Below are 18,743 nucleotides of genomic sequence, written 5' to 3'. Positions count from 1 at the left end.
AGCTGTGGTGTGACAGACAATTACGAATGTTTATAACAAGTTACATTTCCTCTGCTCTCTTCAGACACATCAGTCAGAGGCACAGGACACAGTCAGCTGCAGCCACTGAGAGCTTTCTCTCACACACATACAGGATTAACAGATGCACTGTGAGGGGATTCCCTTTCCCCTCATGGTTCACTCTGCCATCAGATTTGAGCAGACTTGCAGTCAGTTAAGAGTGAAAGGAATTTGATACAGTAAACAAAAGAGATAAGCAAGTGAAATGTAAACATCATTATTTACCAGCAATTCAGGAACTCTCTCAATCCCAGGTTAAAAAGACATGTTAATTGATAGTTTTCCTTTAACCAGTACTTTAGTCCCAACCATCCCACCCATGGCAAAGTTAGCACAGCAGAGCTGTGTCCAAATATCCACCTGATCTGATGGTTTTCCTCCCAGTAGCCATGCACTCTGTATTGGAAACACAGCTCCTGCATGTCACATGATTAAGAACTTTATATGCAGCACAGAGCAAGTCGCTGCCGAGAGGAGGAGGTGACACAACACAGTAGCATTAGGTCAGTCTGGGAGGGAGAGGGGAGAGAAGGAAACATTATCCTGAGTATTCTTGGGAATGCTGGTGGCTTAAAAAGGCATTTTTCACAAGGTGTGAAAATATCACCTAGGAGAAAACTCAGGAGAAAAAGTGAATTGCACATGGTCCATTAAATCCTACTGATGGATACAATATCCTCGAGGCACTTATTTGTCACATATTTATACAGATGAACTGTTTAAACAGTAATATTATTGGTCTGGCAAATAAATCTGAAAGAAAATCTGAACATTGCTAGCAGTAAAAAGATGTACTACACATGATATAAAACATACAAGGCAGAATTCCAAGTCTATCTTCACCATATATTTGTATCATTATTACTATGGGGTACCCGTTATATTTTAGATCCTAGTTGAAGGTATGTGTATAACTGCTGAAAATATAACAGCAATGTTTCAGCTTCAGGAGATTTAATGATATGCTATATTAAGCACTAATTAAAATGTCTAACAAAGCTGCCTCTGACACAGTTATTTTCTGATGGCTCCCACTCAGTAATTCTCCCAATGCCTGGTGTAGGGAAAAAAATCAAATAGATGCCCTTATTATTGAGTGGTAATACTCCCAAGCTGCTTATCCCTGTGGGTAGCCTGTTTACAGTCCATTCAAACAGTCCTACTGGGTCTTCGTAATTCTTGTACAAACTGAGATCTAAAAAAGATCAGTATAAATAATGGTGCAGAGCGGCGATGATTTTAATCAAAAGGACTTAAAGACATCTAATTAGTCTCCTTTTCTTTTTATAGGAGCTACATTGACTCCACATGACAAATTGGTCTGTGATCCTCCAGTCTTTGTGACACTGCATTGTGCAAGCCATGTAAATGATTACACATGATTGATGTAATGTAGCGCTGTGTGTAATGATAGCTTATACTAAAAGGAGACATTTCCCTAACACCTCTTATCTGGTGAATTTCAACTGTTCATCATTAAACAAGTTCATAGCTTACTAAACAGGGAAGCAAATCCTCATTTAATTATCTGGTCTCATGCAGGCTTCTATTTAACGATAATAATAATCTGATTTGAGTATGCAAAGACTAGATACCGACACTTTGCACAGCAATGCATCTTGGGGGGGGGGGGGGTGAGTATATCGCTCAAAGCGGCTGGGAATTTTTACCAGGTTGTTAGAAAAGCATGCACTCATGATAATGGGCAGTTTCTATATTTTTTAAACCAGAAGAAAAGGCAATGGGCCAGAGTTCCATGCAACAGAACCATTACTGGAGAAGTTTGAAAAGGCTGGAAGGTGCTTTGGCTAAAGGTGTCCATTGATGGTGTGACTTTTAGCAAACAATTATGTTTTTGATTATTATGATTATTCAGATCAAAAGAAAAGACCATATTTAATCAAGCCACAGCACTAAAGAATGCAAAATATTCACAATACTTAAAACAGTTTCAATCATACTTATGCGGGAAAAAAAAATCTGCCTTGCCAATTGACAAGCTCTTTAAAGGGGCACTATGGCGAAAAATTGTACAATCTAAAATATCTGCAAACATATACAAATAAGAAGTACGTTTTTTTTAAAATGAGCCATAAATTACTTTTCTCCTATGTTGCTGTCACTTACAGTAGGTAGTAGAATTCTGACAGAAGTGACAGGTTTTGGACTAGTCCATCTCTTCATGGGGGATTCTCAGGGATTTATTTATTTTCAGAAGCACTTAGTGAATGGAAGTTGCTCAGTCCAACTGCCAAAAAACTGTGTATCGAGCTGGGAAGCTGGCCAGCATCTTTTTTTTTTTAAAAGAGAATTTTTATTGAACATTTTGTATAATACAAACCAACAATGCCAGCCCTTACCCCCCCAACCCTCCCCCGGATCCACCCAGAAACACGTTAACCCTTGAGGTCCAAATGTGCAGTCATAATGCTAATAGTGGTACATACTCCAATAAACAACATATTAATCACATGGCAAACATTCATCCAGATTTAAAGAACTATCTGTCCATGAGTTCACATAGAGAAAAGGGGGTCATCAAGTTACAGGTGCAGGTCTAATACATTGATAGTGACGTCAAGATGTGGAACTGTGGTATTACCATTCTGTAACCATTTACTCCAGACTTTGTCGAACTTGGCTGGGTGGCCCCTCGTTTGGTATGTGAGGCAATATAAAGGGAGGTTTTGGTTGATCAGGTTTTTAAAGTCTTCCACTGATGGGGGTGTAGAAGATTTCCACTTAATAAGTAAACACTTCCTTGCGTAAAAGAAGGCTGTCCTAAGAAATAGCTGTTTGTGTTTGTTGCAGGAGACATTATCAATGATGTTTAACATAGAGGCCTTGAAGGACAGATCAATTGGTCTGCCAAGAGTTTGAGACAGTAGATGGGTGACCTGTTTCCAGAAATCGGAAACCGGTCCACACTCCCACACACAGTGGATAAAGTCTGCTTCAGGATGTCCGCATTTATAACACCTAGAACCAGTGCTCTGTCCCATTTTGGATAATTTGAGAGGAGTATAATATATTTGATGGAGCCATTTAATCTGAATTAGTTTATCGTTGGCACTAATCACACTAGGCATAGAGTGCATTTCTAATTCTATCCAGTCTGTAGGTGTAAACTCATACCGTTCAGATTGCCATCTTGTTTTGGCTAGGTCATATTTATGAAGACCCACCTTTTGTGATAGAGCAGAGTAGTATCTAGAAATTTGTTTGGACGTGTCATTATTAAGTACTAATACTTCTGGCTCCGATGGTTTAATGCGGACACCCGAAACTCCTACTTGAGCTCTGATGGCATCACGGAGCTGGAAATAATGAAACAGAGAGTGGCGCGGGAGGTTACATTCGTTTTTTAAGTTAATGAAAGATTTAAACTCCCCTTCCACAAAAAGATGATTGATGTATTTAATACCATGTTTGATCCAAAATTGATTATCCTCCATTTTAAGAAGCTCAGGTAACCGGGGGTTTGCCCATAGAGGGGTACTGGGGGACACTGAGTTCGGATCACTAGGAAATAACCTATCGACTGACCTGTATACCATCAATGAAGCTTTTAGAAGGGACGAGCCTCTGCTGCAGGGGACTACATCTCTATATATTATATTGGCTAAGGCTTCGAATGAGGTAGCTATATCTGCCTCCAAGGTCATGGAAGCATTGTCTCTGACTGCGCTCATCCACTTTTGAATGTGAGTAAGCTGTGCAGCTAAGTAGTAAAGACGGAAATTGGGGAGAGCGAGTCCTCCAAATGTCGTTGGGAGTCGTAAGGTGGACAGAGCTAAGCGCGGGACGGAGCTGCCCCATAGGAAACCAGATACCATTGAGTCTATTTTATTGAAGAGACGTTTGGGGATATATTCAGGTGATGATTGTAAGATGTAGAGGAGTTTTGGGGCGCATATCATCTTGATAATTGTGGCTTTACCTACCAAGTTTAGTGGGAGCTTGCTCCATGTTTTAAACTTATTTCTAAGTGACTCAATTGTGGGTATAAGGTTAGTTTGTATATATTCTGTAACGTCTCTGGTGACATTTACCCCTAGGTATCGAAAAGATTCTGCTACCACCAGTTGTGAGGATGGATGAATTGCCCCTGTTGCCTCTGGGTCCAAGGGAAAAAGTACGGATTTGGACCAATTTACCTTAAGGCCCGAGACCCTCTGAAAGGCTGTGTAGATATTAAAGACCTCCACTAGTGAAGGGCCTGGGTCTGCGAGGTACAACAGGACATCATCAGCGTATAGTGAAATCCTTTCTTCTATTTTATGGACTTGAAGGCCCTTGATTGCTGTAGATGATCGGATATGTTCAGCTAGGGGTTCCATTGCCAGAGTAAATAGAAGGGGGGACAAGGGGCACCCCTGTCTGGTTCCTCTGAATATCTCAAATGGTTCCGAGATATAGGAATTAACTCTTATTCTTGCCCTTGGATGTGCATATAATATGTTGAACCACTTCCTGAACGTCTCCCCGAAGCCCATCTTGCATAACACCGCTCTCAGGTAGGACCATTCTACAGAGTCGAATGCCTTGTGTGTGTCCAAGGACAAAATGACTCTGAAGCCTGCGTTTCTATGTGGAAATTGCACATTAGAAAAGAGGCGTCTTATATTGGATTTGGTAGATCTCCCAGGTATAAAACCCGTTTGATCCTTGTGAACCAATGTGGGAATGTATTGATTAAGGCGATTGGCCAGAATTTTCGCTAAGATTTTTGCATCAGTGTTTATCAAGGAAATAGGTCTGTATGATTCACAAAGGTCAGGATTTTTGTTTGGTTTAGGCAGTAAAATGATTAGGGCCTCATACAGAGAATCAGGAAGTGTTCCAACAGATAGGGAATTGGCATATAATTTAGCTAGTTTAGATACGGATATCTGCTTACTTTTAAGGTACCACTCCGCTGGAATACCATCAGGGCCCGGTGTTTTACCTTTTTTAAAGGAGTCTATCGCCATAATTATCTCAGTTTCTGAAATAGGTGAGTCTAATGCATCTCGGGCGGCCTCATCCAGACTGGGTAGCTCCACCTGGTCCAGAAAGGCAGAAATTGAGCTTAAGCAGTTATCTGATTTGCTGGCATACAGGTCAGTGTAAAAGCTAAAAAACTCCCTGGCAATATCTACTGAGGAGGTAAGGAACGTGCCTGAGGTAGCCAGAATTCTAGGAATGGCCGTAATTGTGTCATTAGATCTGAGCATATAGACTAAAAGCTTGCTACATTTATTGCCAAACTCGAATGATCTTTGTCTAGATATGATTTCTCTGCGTTTCACACGTCTCACCAGTTCCAGCTCATGTGATCTTCTAGCTACAGCCCAGTTTTCATAGATCTCGGCGCCTGGGGCTAGTATTAACTGTCTTTTGGCTTCCTTCACTTTGGATTCAGCAAACTCCCGCGAGGCCTGATCATTTTGTCTAATGATAGACATAGAGGCCCTAAAAGAGCCCCGTAGAACCGCCTTACTGGCGTCCCAACATATATTTGGGTTAGCTGAACCTGTGTTTTCGACCCAATAATGAGTCATGGCTTCTCGACAGGTAGTTAAGATTGTCGGGTCTTCCAGCCATCCAGGGCCCATTCTCCAGTGACCGGCTTGGTTTACGCCTAAGCAGCGCAACTCGCAGAACATTGGAGAGTGGTCTGATATACCATGAGATAGATATTTCACTTCTTCCACCATGGGCAATATATCTTTAGTGCCAAGACACATATCGATTCGCGACATGGATTTGAACTGATCCGAAAAGCAGGAGAAATCCCTTTTTTCGGGAAAACGCCATCTCCATATGTCTGTTAGTTCAAGTTTTGACATCCACTCAACTAGAGAGGGACATGAGCGGGAGCTCTTAGATAGTTTATCTTTCTGGGGATCGATAACTGCATTAAAATCCCCCATTATAAGAATCGGATTGTCAAGATTGTTGAGAATCTTAGATGTCATGGCATCAAGAACTGAAGGGGAGAAGGGTGGGGGGATGTATAGTGATACCACTGTGAGTTTGCGGCCTTCAATCGTGACCGTAATTATTGTGAATCTACCTGCTGGGTCTACCTGAACTCCCTGTACCAAGCCTGGGAAGCTCTTACTTATGAGTATTGCAGTACCTCTAGAGAATGAGGAGAAATGCGAAACGTGGTAACTTGCAATCCAAGGTTTTTTTAGGGAGAGAACTCTACCACCTGTTAAGTGTGTCTCCTGTAGACAGATGATATGTTGTGATAGTTTTTGCAGATAGTCAAAGACTAGCCTGCGCTTAATGACATTGTTTAAACCCCTAGTGTTCCATGATACTATGCGTAGATTAGCCATAGTCAGATAGTAGAGTGAATGATACTTTTATTGGACGTATTATTGTGGTCGAAGCAAAGGAGGAGGATGTCCGCACGATATCCCTCAATCAAGTTCCTTTATTATGGACGTATCCACACCAAATCACACATCATATAGCTGACATGTTTCGAACCGAACGGTTCTTACTCATAGCTAGCTTAGCTATGAGTAAGAACCGTTCGGTTCGAAACATGTCAGCTATATGATGTGTGATTTGGTGTGGATACGTCCATAATAAAGGAACTTGATTGAGGGATATCGTGCGGACATCCTCCTCCTTTGCTTCTGTCTCGTTGGACTGGCCTGTCCTGGATCCAGCACTATCCCAGGGTGGTGTGAGCGGTTTTCTGGTGTTTTCTACTCGGTATTATTGTGGTCATTGGAGTATTATTGTGTACAAAATAGTTTTGTTGGACCCCTACCCCATTTTTCTTAACAAACCCAACACCCCGGTACCCACCCCACTCCCTGCTCCCAACTCCAGGAAGTTTCATTCCCCGAACTTACTTAACTAGGGTATCGCTAGTGACCAGCCCTCCCCACCCGCGTTAAGTAGGATATATATTAACAAACTATTGTTTCAACCTTGTTACATTTAGGACATACTTTACGGACACTGTGTGGAGTGACTAAAGTAGCCTCAGTGTGTCGCTAATATGCAGTTGACTTGTAGGCATTGGGGCCAGAGCTATATAGTGGTTTAAATCTTATCACCATACCATGGTGAATGTAACAGTGAAATAAGGCATATATGAAGTACAGGTGTCTGTGGCACATATTAACATTGCATATGGAAATAAATCACATAAACCGATTTGCTCAACAGGAATCCGAACAGGAGAAAACAGACAGAGAATGGGTGAGCAGAGACAAATTCCTCATGGAGTGCAGATATGCCACAGTACACTAGCACTTTAAGAGCGGACAGACTGTATAACCTTAATGTTAGTTAGCATGACATCATACAGCAGTACGTGTAAGAGGCAATTCATAACACACAGGGTTAGCTGTCTTGTTACATTTGAAAGCCTTGATCATCTAGCCACTGTGACACCTCCTCAGCTGTAAAGAAAAAGTGCGCTTTGCCTCCATGTGTAACTTTCAGTTTAACTGGAAACAACATGCCATATTGAAGTTGGTTGTCTCTGAGGCGTTTTTTGACGTTGAAAAAAGTGGCCCTTTTTTTCTGGATCTCTAGTGAAAAGTCCTGATAAATGGAGACTTTAACTCCGTTTATGGATAGATCTGGATAATTCCTAGCTACACGCAGTATAGCTGTTTTGTCTCTGTAATTGAGAAATTTCATAACTATGGGGCGTGGAGAAGCTCCTGGCTTTGGCGGGCCTCCGGGTACTCTATGTGCTCTCTCAATAACATAGGCCTGCGACACATTTAAGTCAGGAAGTACTTCCTTGAACCAGTTTTCGAAAAAGATCTCAGGGTTGGTGCCTTCTGCTTTTTCCGGGACCCCTACTATTCGCAGATTGCATCTGCGGGCCCTGTTTTCTAAGTCGTCAAGTTTAGCAGAGTGATTAGTGGAGGTGCTGGTTACCCTTTGAATATTTTGTTGCATGGGCGCCACCGAGTTCTCCAGGTCACTGATCCTGCGTTCTGATATAGTAGTGCGGTCTTTCACTTTAGATAGATCATGTTTCACAAAGGAGATATCGGCTTGAATAGTGTCTAATCTTGAGGTCAGAGATGTGTGTAAAAACTTAATTGCCTCCATTATTTCAGCTCTGGACGGCTCTTCTGTGGCCTGTATGTCATCCTCCAAAACTCCCACTTCACTATCCTCCCTCTGCTGCATGTTAGAGTCTCCACTACTCGATCTAGCTGGTGACAAAGGTGATTGTGCAGGCAGGGAGGTATTATGTGGGCTATTGGGGTCTGTGTGGAGGTCAGGCTGCGTGGCCATGTTAGCTTGTGGGGAGTTATTTATGTCCTGCAGCATAGCGGCTTCACTTTCATGCGTGCCAGTCCCTCCTTCTGTAGCGTTTTTTTCCCTTTATTCCTATCTTTTTTGGGGATGGGGGTCTGTGCAGGTCGGATCTTACCCGAGGAAGGAGCGGAGGTCATCTCTGGTGTTGGGTGCGAGCTCATGCCCGGCTTAGCTTCCTCCTGCGCCTCCGCCATTAGAGCTGCTGTCTCACTGCCACCGGCGCCATCTTGCGGAGCTCCGCGGGCGAAACGAGCGAGCTTCTCCGCCGGGCCCGCTGTCTTCTGACTGGTCTTTGCCGACATCACTTCTTGTTGCCGTGTCCCCCTCAGTCTCTGGGACCAGACCGAGGTCGGTTTGAGCGGTTTGGATAGCAGGATACCGCCGGAATGTACGCGGGTAAGGGAGAGCTGGGGAAACTCACGTCCTCACAGCTTCATGGCCGGCCACGCCCCCCCCAGCATCTTTGTTTAATTCCTTTTTAGGGAATATCTTTATTAAGAATAAAAGCCTTGCTGAGAATCCCCTATGAAGAGATGGACTAGTCTACTACCTACTGTAAGTGACAGCAACATAGGAGAAAAGTAATTTATGGCTCATTTTACTCTGGAAAAAAACTTACTTCTTATTTGTCTATGTTTGCACATATTTTAAATGTATAATTTTTTCCCCATAGTGCCCCTTTGAGGAAACTCCAAGTATTCAAAAGTAGCACAGACCACTTAAAGAGGAACTTACGCGAAAAGGGAAAAAATAAATCAATACATTGCAAAGTGAGAAGTTAAAAAACAGAAGAGAGATCAAGGAACGATTGATATTCACCATGTAATTTGTTCATATTGTTTGATCCACAATCAGCCTGCACATAATCATCTTTTCTACTGGCAGACATGAAGAAAAAACAGACAGCGCCATTATGTATAACTAAACCCCCTAACAATGCAATGGGCTTAAAGGTTTTTTGTTTTTTAATAGATAAACATATGCACAGAGGGAGATACTGGTTGCTTGCCAGTTGCAAAAAGCTGTTATTTGCCACAATGCAACAGTACTCCCACAGTGTGATGTCAGGACCTAGGTACTGACATCACACTGTGGGAGGGGTTTCACCACAATATTAGCCATACAGACCTCTCTGATGATCTATTAGAGAAAAGGTATAGATTTCGTATGAGAAAAGGGCTATCAGCTACTGATTGGTTGCATTTCCTCATTAAGATTAGTTTAATGACACCAGTGTCAGCACAATTGTCCAGCCAAGTGACGTTACAACAGTACCAGTCTGTCCCTCTGTGTGCATCCACTCACACAAAGGGACAGATGAAGAAGAGAAAAGCATTAGCGCTGGTGGGCGCTTGGGAAAGTAACAGTAAAGTTTTTTTTCCTGTTTAGGTAGTAGAGCTAGGGGTGGATTAAAAAATATTTTAACTCAATTTCTGCTTTATTTTTGTGGTTTATTGAATGATAATTAATAAATAAAAAAAATATTGAATGCATTTTTTGAACAAAAATACTTTTCTATGGAAGAGTTTTTTTTTTTCATAAATACCTACATTCATACATGCTTCATGGATATATACCATAAATGCCGGTTGCCGGGACTGCCCACCATAGAAACAGCGGTTATAAATAGCAGGCACCAATGATGGTGAATGTATAGGGTGGGAGGGAGGAAGGATTGAAGGAAACTATTTTAAATCTCATAATTTTAACCTCTTGAGGACCACAGGCTTACACCCTCCTAGTGACCAGGCCATTTTTTACAATTCAGCACTCTGCAATTTTAACAGTTTATCGCACAGTCATACAACTTAGCACCCAACTGAATCTTGCCTCCTTTTCTTGCCACCAACAGAGCTTGGTGGCCACCAACAGAGCATTGTACATGTAAATACCGGCTTTTTTTTCACTAACAGCCTGTCAGCCGCAGTCGCGGGCTGGCAGACTGATCATGGAGCTCCGCCGGTCCGTGTCTTGGCAGGGAACGATTGCGCATGTGCACATGCATTCCCTGCTAATCTTCGCCCCCAGGACTTGATGATGCCAATCAGCGTTAGGCGGTCCTGGGGGAGCCATTCTGTGGCCGCCAATTGGCGTGAGGCAGTCGCAGAGTGGTTAAAGTCAGTCTCCCATTGCAGTCCCACTGAGGACTGTGCAAAGCATTGTGGCTGCAAAAATACATTTTCCCTGCTTTAGGAAACACACTAAACTGTGTTAAGCAGAATAACCTACATAACGTTTCCCTGCATGATGAGTAGAGCAGAAAGCAATACATTACATGCAATACATAACTCTCTACTCATTTTTTGCAAGACTTCAGGCACATAATTCTGCTTAGCACAGTTTAGTGCATACACCCCATCAGTAGTTACTATCAGACAGTAGTATCCAGCAATAGAGCAGTGGAAATAAGAAAACCTCAATAAGTGTCTTTCCTTCTGTTTCTCATTTCTTTATGAACAAAAGATCACTAAATCATTTAAAATAGCAAAAGAGGTGCAATGTGTAATTTTTAATCAGTTTCTTCTGTTTTACATGTAGGCCCCTCAACATTTTTAAATGTCAGCTTGCTTATATGCTTCTTAAATCCAAAGTGTGATAAAAAGAAAAGGATTCAACTAAGCACTTACCGATAACGTATGCTAGCAGCAGGGCCAATGTAACTGTAATTGCTGTAGCACTCAATGCAGTACATTTCCAGTTACAACAGCGATATGATTTGTTGAATGTGAAGGCAGGCCTAGAGAAAGTGCTCCTGGGTAGAGGTCTCGGGGGTGGAGAGTAAACTGTATTTGAAGTCAGAGGGTAATTCTGGCTGGCAGCGCTGAAGATGGGAGATGTACCAGATCCATGCTTGAAGAGAAAATGCCTGTTAGGATGAAGAGAAACAGGGAATTATCAGCATGCACATGCTTTCAGCAATAATCACAGAAACTCAATCAGCAGTCTTTTGGCTACTAATATTAGTTATCGATGTGTGCCCACCATAATAATTTTCTGGATTTTATTTGAAAAACCCACTCAAAACATGTACTTAGAATGAAAGTACCCCAACCTTGTTTTTTGATGAAATGTTTTTAATGCTTTATTTATTGCTGACTGTGCTGTGACATTTGAGTCACAGCACTATCCGTGCCTCCCCCCTGCTGTGCTCATCCATAATGCAGAGCTCAAGGATGGGCAGGGAGGAAGTGTCAGTACTTCCTCCTCTCTGCCAGTCATCAATAACGCCCCTTGCCCTTGCCTTTATTAGTTCCTATCTGCACAGTGTGCTGGAGAGCTGAGCTGTGTGTGGTCTTGAGGTAATTTAGCTGAGAACGATTGTGCACTAATAGCTGAAACATACCAGTTTTCTTATATGGCAAAGTCCATGAAATTGATTTTTCATGAAAGTTGGCTCATCTGCAGTTATGCATGCTTGCATTGTCTAAAGTTCCCAACCATGTGTTGCGTGTCAGTGTGGTAATTCCATTTTTGCATGCAATTTTATGCAAATACAGTGCGATTCTATTCATTATAAATTATTGGGATCTACACTGCACTGGAGAGGATTGCATATCAATGGAATTGGCATGCGTTGCTATAGCCACCTGTGTTGAATGCAGTGCACAAGTGTGAAAAGGGCCTGAAGGATAAAAAAAAATATACACGAGGAAAAAATTGTCCATGAATGTATATTGGGTAATTTGGTACTAGCTGGAGTTTTCCTTTAAATCATTATTTAATGGATCGTATAACCACAAGGTCAGTTAATGAACAATGACACCATCTACAACAGTTTGTTTAAATAGTCAAATCAAACTTATGTGACAGCAATAAACTAAACATAAAATAGAGGTTTGTCGTTTTTTTCCCTTGATGTATATGGTGGTATCAAAAAAGTTAATCTGTTAAGCGTGAGAGTAGCTTAGTTCCAATCCGATTGTGGGGTGGAAGATATTGATGTTCCTGTAAAGCTAAAGAAGGTCCTCCTCACTTGCAGACCATATGATCAAATTTCTATAAAACGTAGCTCATGGGTTTTATTTGACATGTATCAAGGTATTCCTCTTTGATTTTGTTCCCCCCCAAAAAAAAATTATGGGTGAGAATACATTTCGACAGTCCAACAACTGGTCCTACATGTATGTCCAGAGCCTGAAGATATTTATGACAGGTCATAATACCATGGGGATGTTGGTGTATACAGTCCACATCCATAGTGGCAAGAATGGTTCTGGTTTATTATATACTAGCTGATGGCCCAGCATTGCCTGGGTATGCATTTGGCTGGTGTTTGCTCAGCCCACTTTTTCTAACACTAACACACAATTACTCAATTACTTAATGACCTAGTTTGTGAGCTTTGCGGCATTTGGCATCAATAATTTGCATTGAAATAAAACAAATCTGTTGGCTGTTTTTGGCTCCACTCCCATTTCTGAATTTGAACCTCAGTCACCCAATGACCAACTGTACCAGGTTTGAGGCTTGTACCATAAACAGTGCAAGAATGGCAGCAATTAAATATTCCCCTTGAAAAGCAATAGGTGGATTTTGATTGGCGTTAGTAGGCCTAACCCACTTTTCTGAATATTTATCCTAGTAACACAGTGATCAACTGTGCAAAATTTAAGAACCATACCAAATCAAACATTTTTTTAATTCAAATTATTTAGTTGCACCGCTCTGACACATACAAAGATGAATAAACACTCCTTCAAGCCTGTAAGCATTTCAGTGCATGCTTTTCATCCTCCTCTTTTCATAACTAGGGTTATACAGGTGGCAACCATTAGCAATTACTCCTGTGCCGGACACCTCCTACTCGATTCTGCCTGATTCTGTCCCAGCAATATGAAAGGGAGGGAGGGGTTTCTCCAATAAATGTAAAATATTTTATATTTGTCATCATGCAGCTGAAAAAAGGCTATTTATTATTATAATTTAGAAAATAGATTTTATTTCTGAAATTTTGTATTTTTAATTTGGGTCCACTTTAACAGTGTAATAATGGCTGCACATTTTCCCAGTGAAATTTGTATTTGTCTCTGCCCACTTTTTGGTTATGGGGATAAAAAGTATCCTATATGTTATTCAAGGTAATTTACTATGTATGTGCTAAATTTTATTTAAATCCATTCAGCCATTGTTGTGTGATTGAGTAACAAACATCCACACATCCAGACATCCAAACTTTCACATTTATAATATGGTATTAATAAGATAGCAGAGATGAACAACCTAGGAAAAGTAAGCTTATTCTGATCTACTTGCTCTTTGTAACTTACAATATTCTCACTGAGGATGCTGAATATCTTAATAAACCATGTCCTTTGTGTTTTTGGAATATGCTAAATTGCAGGAAAAGATGTAAGCATTTATTTATAACTTCTAGAATTTTAAAATGACTATCAAAGACCTGTTGCTGATGTTATATACCTGAGATGTCTGTACTGAACACACGACTGTTTTGGAGGAAAGAGTTGCACTACAATAAGGACATGGTATATTAATACATTAAATTGTAATCTACCTTGTTGGAATTTTAAGAGCTAAACTCTAAACTGTTATCTTAGAAAGACAGGTGAAGATATTTTATGGTTGTGTTAGTCTTCAAACTGCAATGAAAATGTTCTATTAAAAAGTGATGGTTCTTGGAAATGGTATCTAGAGCCTACCTGAGTACACAGCAATTATGTAACCTTGGAAACTACAGGTCTAAGTAAGTGTCTTATTGTATATGGTATAAAAATACAATTATTCATTTTATTGCAGATTTTACTCCACAATGAAGGATAGTTAAAAATGATAAACGAGCTGCGTAATTTCCTGGTGGTTTTAATCTTCATTTAAAGTGGGAGACTGGATAGACCAGGGCCGGATTTACCATAAGGCGCCTGATGATGGAGGGGCGGCTCTCTCCCCTTCCTTAGCGCTTCCCTATGCAGAGTCCTGAGCAGAGTGTAAATGAGAGTTTAGTCACCTGGCTTTCAGTATTCCATTGACAAGATCTCCCTTCAGTCGGGGCACTACTAAGCTGGCTACCTAATGCTAAGAGACACCTGTAGCTACCTATGACTAGTAAGGGAGAAGTCACAGCTGGGTCAGCCAGTACACTTGCGTTGCAGTTCAGAGGGCGTTTGTGGGTTTCTGGAGGGCGAACGGCAATATTACCCTAACTTCGCCTGCAAGTACTGTGAGTTACGTGATTAGCATGACCCACGGTACTCAAATAGCTCAACAATGTGAGTGCATTTAAGTTTTACTCAGTTTATCTCACATTATACTCTACTGGTCACATGAGTGGGATGAAGCCATGACTTCTTGCCATATTTGCCATATGAGGACATCTTGCCATAGAGATGCCATATGAGAACATCCAACCTTTCACGTCAGGGGCTTGGATTTCACAACTTAACAAGCGTTGTCCCTCCCTGTTGTGAATGCAAAATACACATGAATCCATGGCAGTTTCCATGTGAACTTTTAAAGAAAAATTATATATTTAATAGTGCATTAGTAAGTCATCAACTACAGTATATTATAGTAAACACTAAAATAAAATCAGAATTAATAGAAAGTAAAGTGGCTTTAGTGAAGCGTTTTGTAGTAAAAGTATATTCTGGTGAAGGAGGACATATTTGTTCCAGAACAGCTATCTACATTGACAGTGTTTCAGAAACTATTACAGCACTTTCTTTTCTATCTGTTCAAAAGCTAGACAGATAAACCTAAATTGAAATCTATATGTATACTATAGATGGCTTTAATTTTATAATATGAAATAGCAAGACGTGTCTTCCACGAGCACTGTGGGAGAGTGATGTCATTACTTTCAGGCTTGATTGGTGGTTATTTTTTGACAGTCAGGTTACCTTTACTTGCCTCTTTTTTAACAGAGGTGCCCTGAACCTGGATTTTGAAACCCCTTGGCACTAGCCTGAGAAAGTGGGCAGAAACCCACAAAACATGTTGCCTGTGCTCAATATATATATATATATGTATATACCGTATATATATATATATATATATATATATACACTGCATATATACCATAAGACGCTCCGGACCATAAGACGCACCTAAGTTTGAAGACCAAAAACCAGGAAAAAAAAAAAAACTAAACCTGGTGCATCCATGGTACAGGGGCATCTTGTGGATCTTTTCCCCTCCGTAATTTATATGTCCCCCTTTTGTCCCTGTGTCCCCTTTGTACCTTTATTGTCTCCCTTGTGACCTCCTCTGTCCCCGTGTCCTCCTCTGTTCCCATGTCCTCATCCGTGCCCCTTGTGTCCTCTTAAACGCCTCCCCCGTGTCTTCTTAGGTGGCCTCTGTGTCCTTTTAAGTGCCCCCAGTGTCCTCCTAAGTGACCCCTGTGTCCTCCTAAGCACCCCCTGTGTCCTCCTAAGTGCCCCCTGTGTCCTCCTAAGTGCTCCCAGTGTCCTCCTAAGTGCCCACAGTGTCCTCCTAAGTGCCCCCAGAGTCCTCCTAAGTGCCCCCAGTGTCCTCCTAAGTGCCCCCAGTGTCGTCCTAAGTGTTTCCAGTGTCCTCCTAAGTGCTCCCAGTGTCCTCCTAAGTGCACCCAGTGTCCTCCTAAGTGCACCCAGTGTCCTCCTAAGTGCCCCCAGTGTCCTCCTAAGTGCCCCCAGTGTCCTCTAAAGTGCCCCCAGTGTCCCCCTAAGTGCCCCCAGTGTCCTCCTACGTGCCCCCAGTGTCCTCCTAAGTGTGCCCTGTGTCCTCCTAAGTGCCCCCAGTGTCCTTCTAAGTGCCCCCAGTGTCCTCCTAAGTGCCCCCAGTGTCCTCCTAAGTGTCCCCTGTGTCCTCCTAAGTGTCCCCTGTGTCCTCCTAAGTGTACCCTGTGTCCTTTAAACTGTCCCTCTATCTGTCTTAAAGCATCTGTGTGAGGGTTTGCGGGAGGGTTACGAGTCTGTGTCCCCGCGGCTGTCGGTCCCTCTATAGACATGTGTTCCCACCCCCTGTCCGCCTCTGCCCCATCCTCCGACTACTTTCCCCGGCTCTCTAAGAGATATGTGGTGTGTGCAGGCTGCCGCTTACCGCTGTATGCTATCGCCGATCAGCGGTAATCCTCCATGATAAAAGCCGCTGGGTGGTCTGTGCACGCTGCTGAAGCCTTCCTCCCTTCACTTCCACATTGATGATGTAAGTGGAAGTGAAGGGAGGAAGACTTCAGCAGCGTGCACAGACCACCCAGCGTCTTTTATCACGGAGGATTACCGCTGATCGGCGATAGCATACAGCGGTAAGCGGCAGCCTGCACACACCACATATCTCTTAGAGAGCCGGGGAAAGTAGTCGGGGGGGACGGGGCAGAGGCGGACAGGGGGCGGGAACACACGTCTATAGAGGGACCGACAGCCGCGGGGACACAGACTCGTAACCCTCCCGCACACCCCCACACAGATGCATTAAGACAGACGGGAATAGGACAGCCGCGGGGACCCAGGCTTTTGACAACTAAAATTGTAGCATCCGGACCATAAGACGCAGGCACATTTCCCCCCCATGTTTGGGGGAGAAAAAGTGCGTCTTATGGTCTGAAAAATATGATATATATATATATAAATATGTCTTTATTGAGATAAGTCACCTTCCCCCTTTCCTATTTTGTTTGTTTATATAACTCCTTTTATAACTCCGTTTTAACTACATTCTATTAACTCCGTTTTATACACTCCCCTTTGTACTCTTTTTAACAAATATGTTTTTTTTTACATACAGATTAGATGCATTGTATTATACTTACAGTATATCATTAGTTGTCCTGATTGTATAGTATGTTGAACTGCTCATGTATCTATGTTCCTCATTATTGTATGTTTTTGTACACTGTGCAGTGTAATGGAAGAGACCGTGCAGTGCTAAAGCTTGGTGCGGCTATAGCAGTAATGCTATAGCCTGCACCCTGTGCACAGGGTAATTCGAGGATCTGGCGATTGCTGGACCCCAAATTACATCTCCCTCCGAGTTGCGATGACTCAGAGGGGGAATAGTATTTTTCGTGCGGCAGCAGGATGAGCCGTCATTTGGTTCACCCTCTGCCGAAAAGCCATGGTGCCAGGAGGATGCCATGTTCGCGATGTTGGCACTATATAAATAAAACAAATTATAATAATTAAAACATCCAACTTTCTTCAGACACAAAGCTGTGCTTTCTGAAATGCATCATTTTTAAGCATATTTTTTTTCACCCAACATAGAACAGTGAGTGCTGTTCCCTTGTTTCATTTGAATGGAGACACAAGACACTTAATGTAGGTACAGAACGCTTCAGTTTAGTGGCTTTCTGCTATCCAATATTTCTGCAAATGAACTAAGGTTAATGAGTTGCCAGCTGACACGTACATTTAATGCACTATCCAGCTTTAAAAAGCAAATTTATTGGGTTTTTGTTTCTTAATGGGAAAATCTTACATGTGGGCTATTGATCGAGAGCTGTGGAGCTTGTCGAGTTGCAGAAGGTGCACAGCTGGAAATACAGCAATTCTGTCATAACTGAAGAGTATTAATAAAGGGCAGTATTAATCAATAGTTTAGTAATTAGTTTTACTGTTTTCCTAGTTGGGTCCACTAGACAAACAACAAACAAGACATACACACAGACGGTATAATGCTCAGTCCCCAAGCTTGCGTAACTATCAGATGTATGCATAATTTACTATTATGGTATTTTCGCCAATCACTTCTGTAATAGAGTTTTGGAGGATGGATGATGAGGGACACCATGAGCAAACTATAGTTAAATAATGAGAATGCATCATACTGACAAATATCCAATACTATGTTACAACTTCACTGTATGAGGTTGCTATAGTAAAATATAATAGTGGCCATATAAAGCTTTGTACGTTTTAAAGTGGGATAACACTCAGTATTATCTGAAAAAAATAATAATAATAAAAAAATAATAATCCTATAAGAAATTATTTAGCTTACCTATCCTGTTTTTTTAAGTGTTCACCATCAGATTTAAAGAGGAGGGTCGGGGGAGTGGTGTTGATGTTATCAATGTAATGTATGTTTGTATATGAAAAACATTTTCAATAAAACTTATTTGAAAAAATAAAAAGAGGAGCTGTCAGCCGTACTATCTCAGAAAAAAAAAAAACAAATATATAAGTAGATAAATACTTGCTCTACTTACAAAACATATGTATTGCATTGTCCACGTTATGATTCCTGTGAATTTTATAAAGGAAAAATAGAGAATCCTATTCTAGACAGTTTCCATATTTACTGTGGCTATTTTGAAGCCAGTTGTAATGTAATATCCGCTCTTAGTCTCCTCTGCCTGATTTGCCCGCCCTTCACTATAGAAAGTGCATTGTTTCAGCATGAGAAATATTGGCCAATCAGAGAGGAACAGAGGTGTGGGAGGGGAAAGCAGGAGGGAA

At 41.6% G+C, this 18,743-nt stretch overlaps 1 protein-coding gene across 9 annotated transcripts in view; it reads right to left on the bottom strand.

Moving 5' to 3' along the window:
* The window catches only part of TENM1 (teneurin transmembrane protein 1), a 1,180,670-nt gene that overhangs the window by 600,029 nt on the left and 561,898 nt on the right, over nucleotides 1-18,743 (bottom strand). For all 9 annotated transcript variants that reach the window (XM_068251163.1, XM_068251165.1, XM_068251162.1 and 6 more), the window contains one exon: nucleotides 10,980-11,218. In XM_068251163.1, the coding sequence (XP_068107264.1) occupies nucleotides 10,980-11,218 (239 nt within the window). The remainder of the gene's footprint in view (nucleotides 1-10,979; nucleotides 11,219-18,743) is intronic.

This window comes from Hyperolius riggenbachi, chromosome 8 (genome assembly GCF_040937935.1).
Source record: "Hyperolius riggenbachi isolate aHypRig1 chromosome 8, aHypRig1.pri, whole genome shotgun sequence".
NCBI classification, from domain to species: Eukaryota; Metazoa; Chordata; class Amphibia; order Anura; family Hyperoliidae; genus Hyperolius; species Hyperolius riggenbachi.
This window is presented reverse-complemented; position numbering and strand designations above follow the sequence as displayed.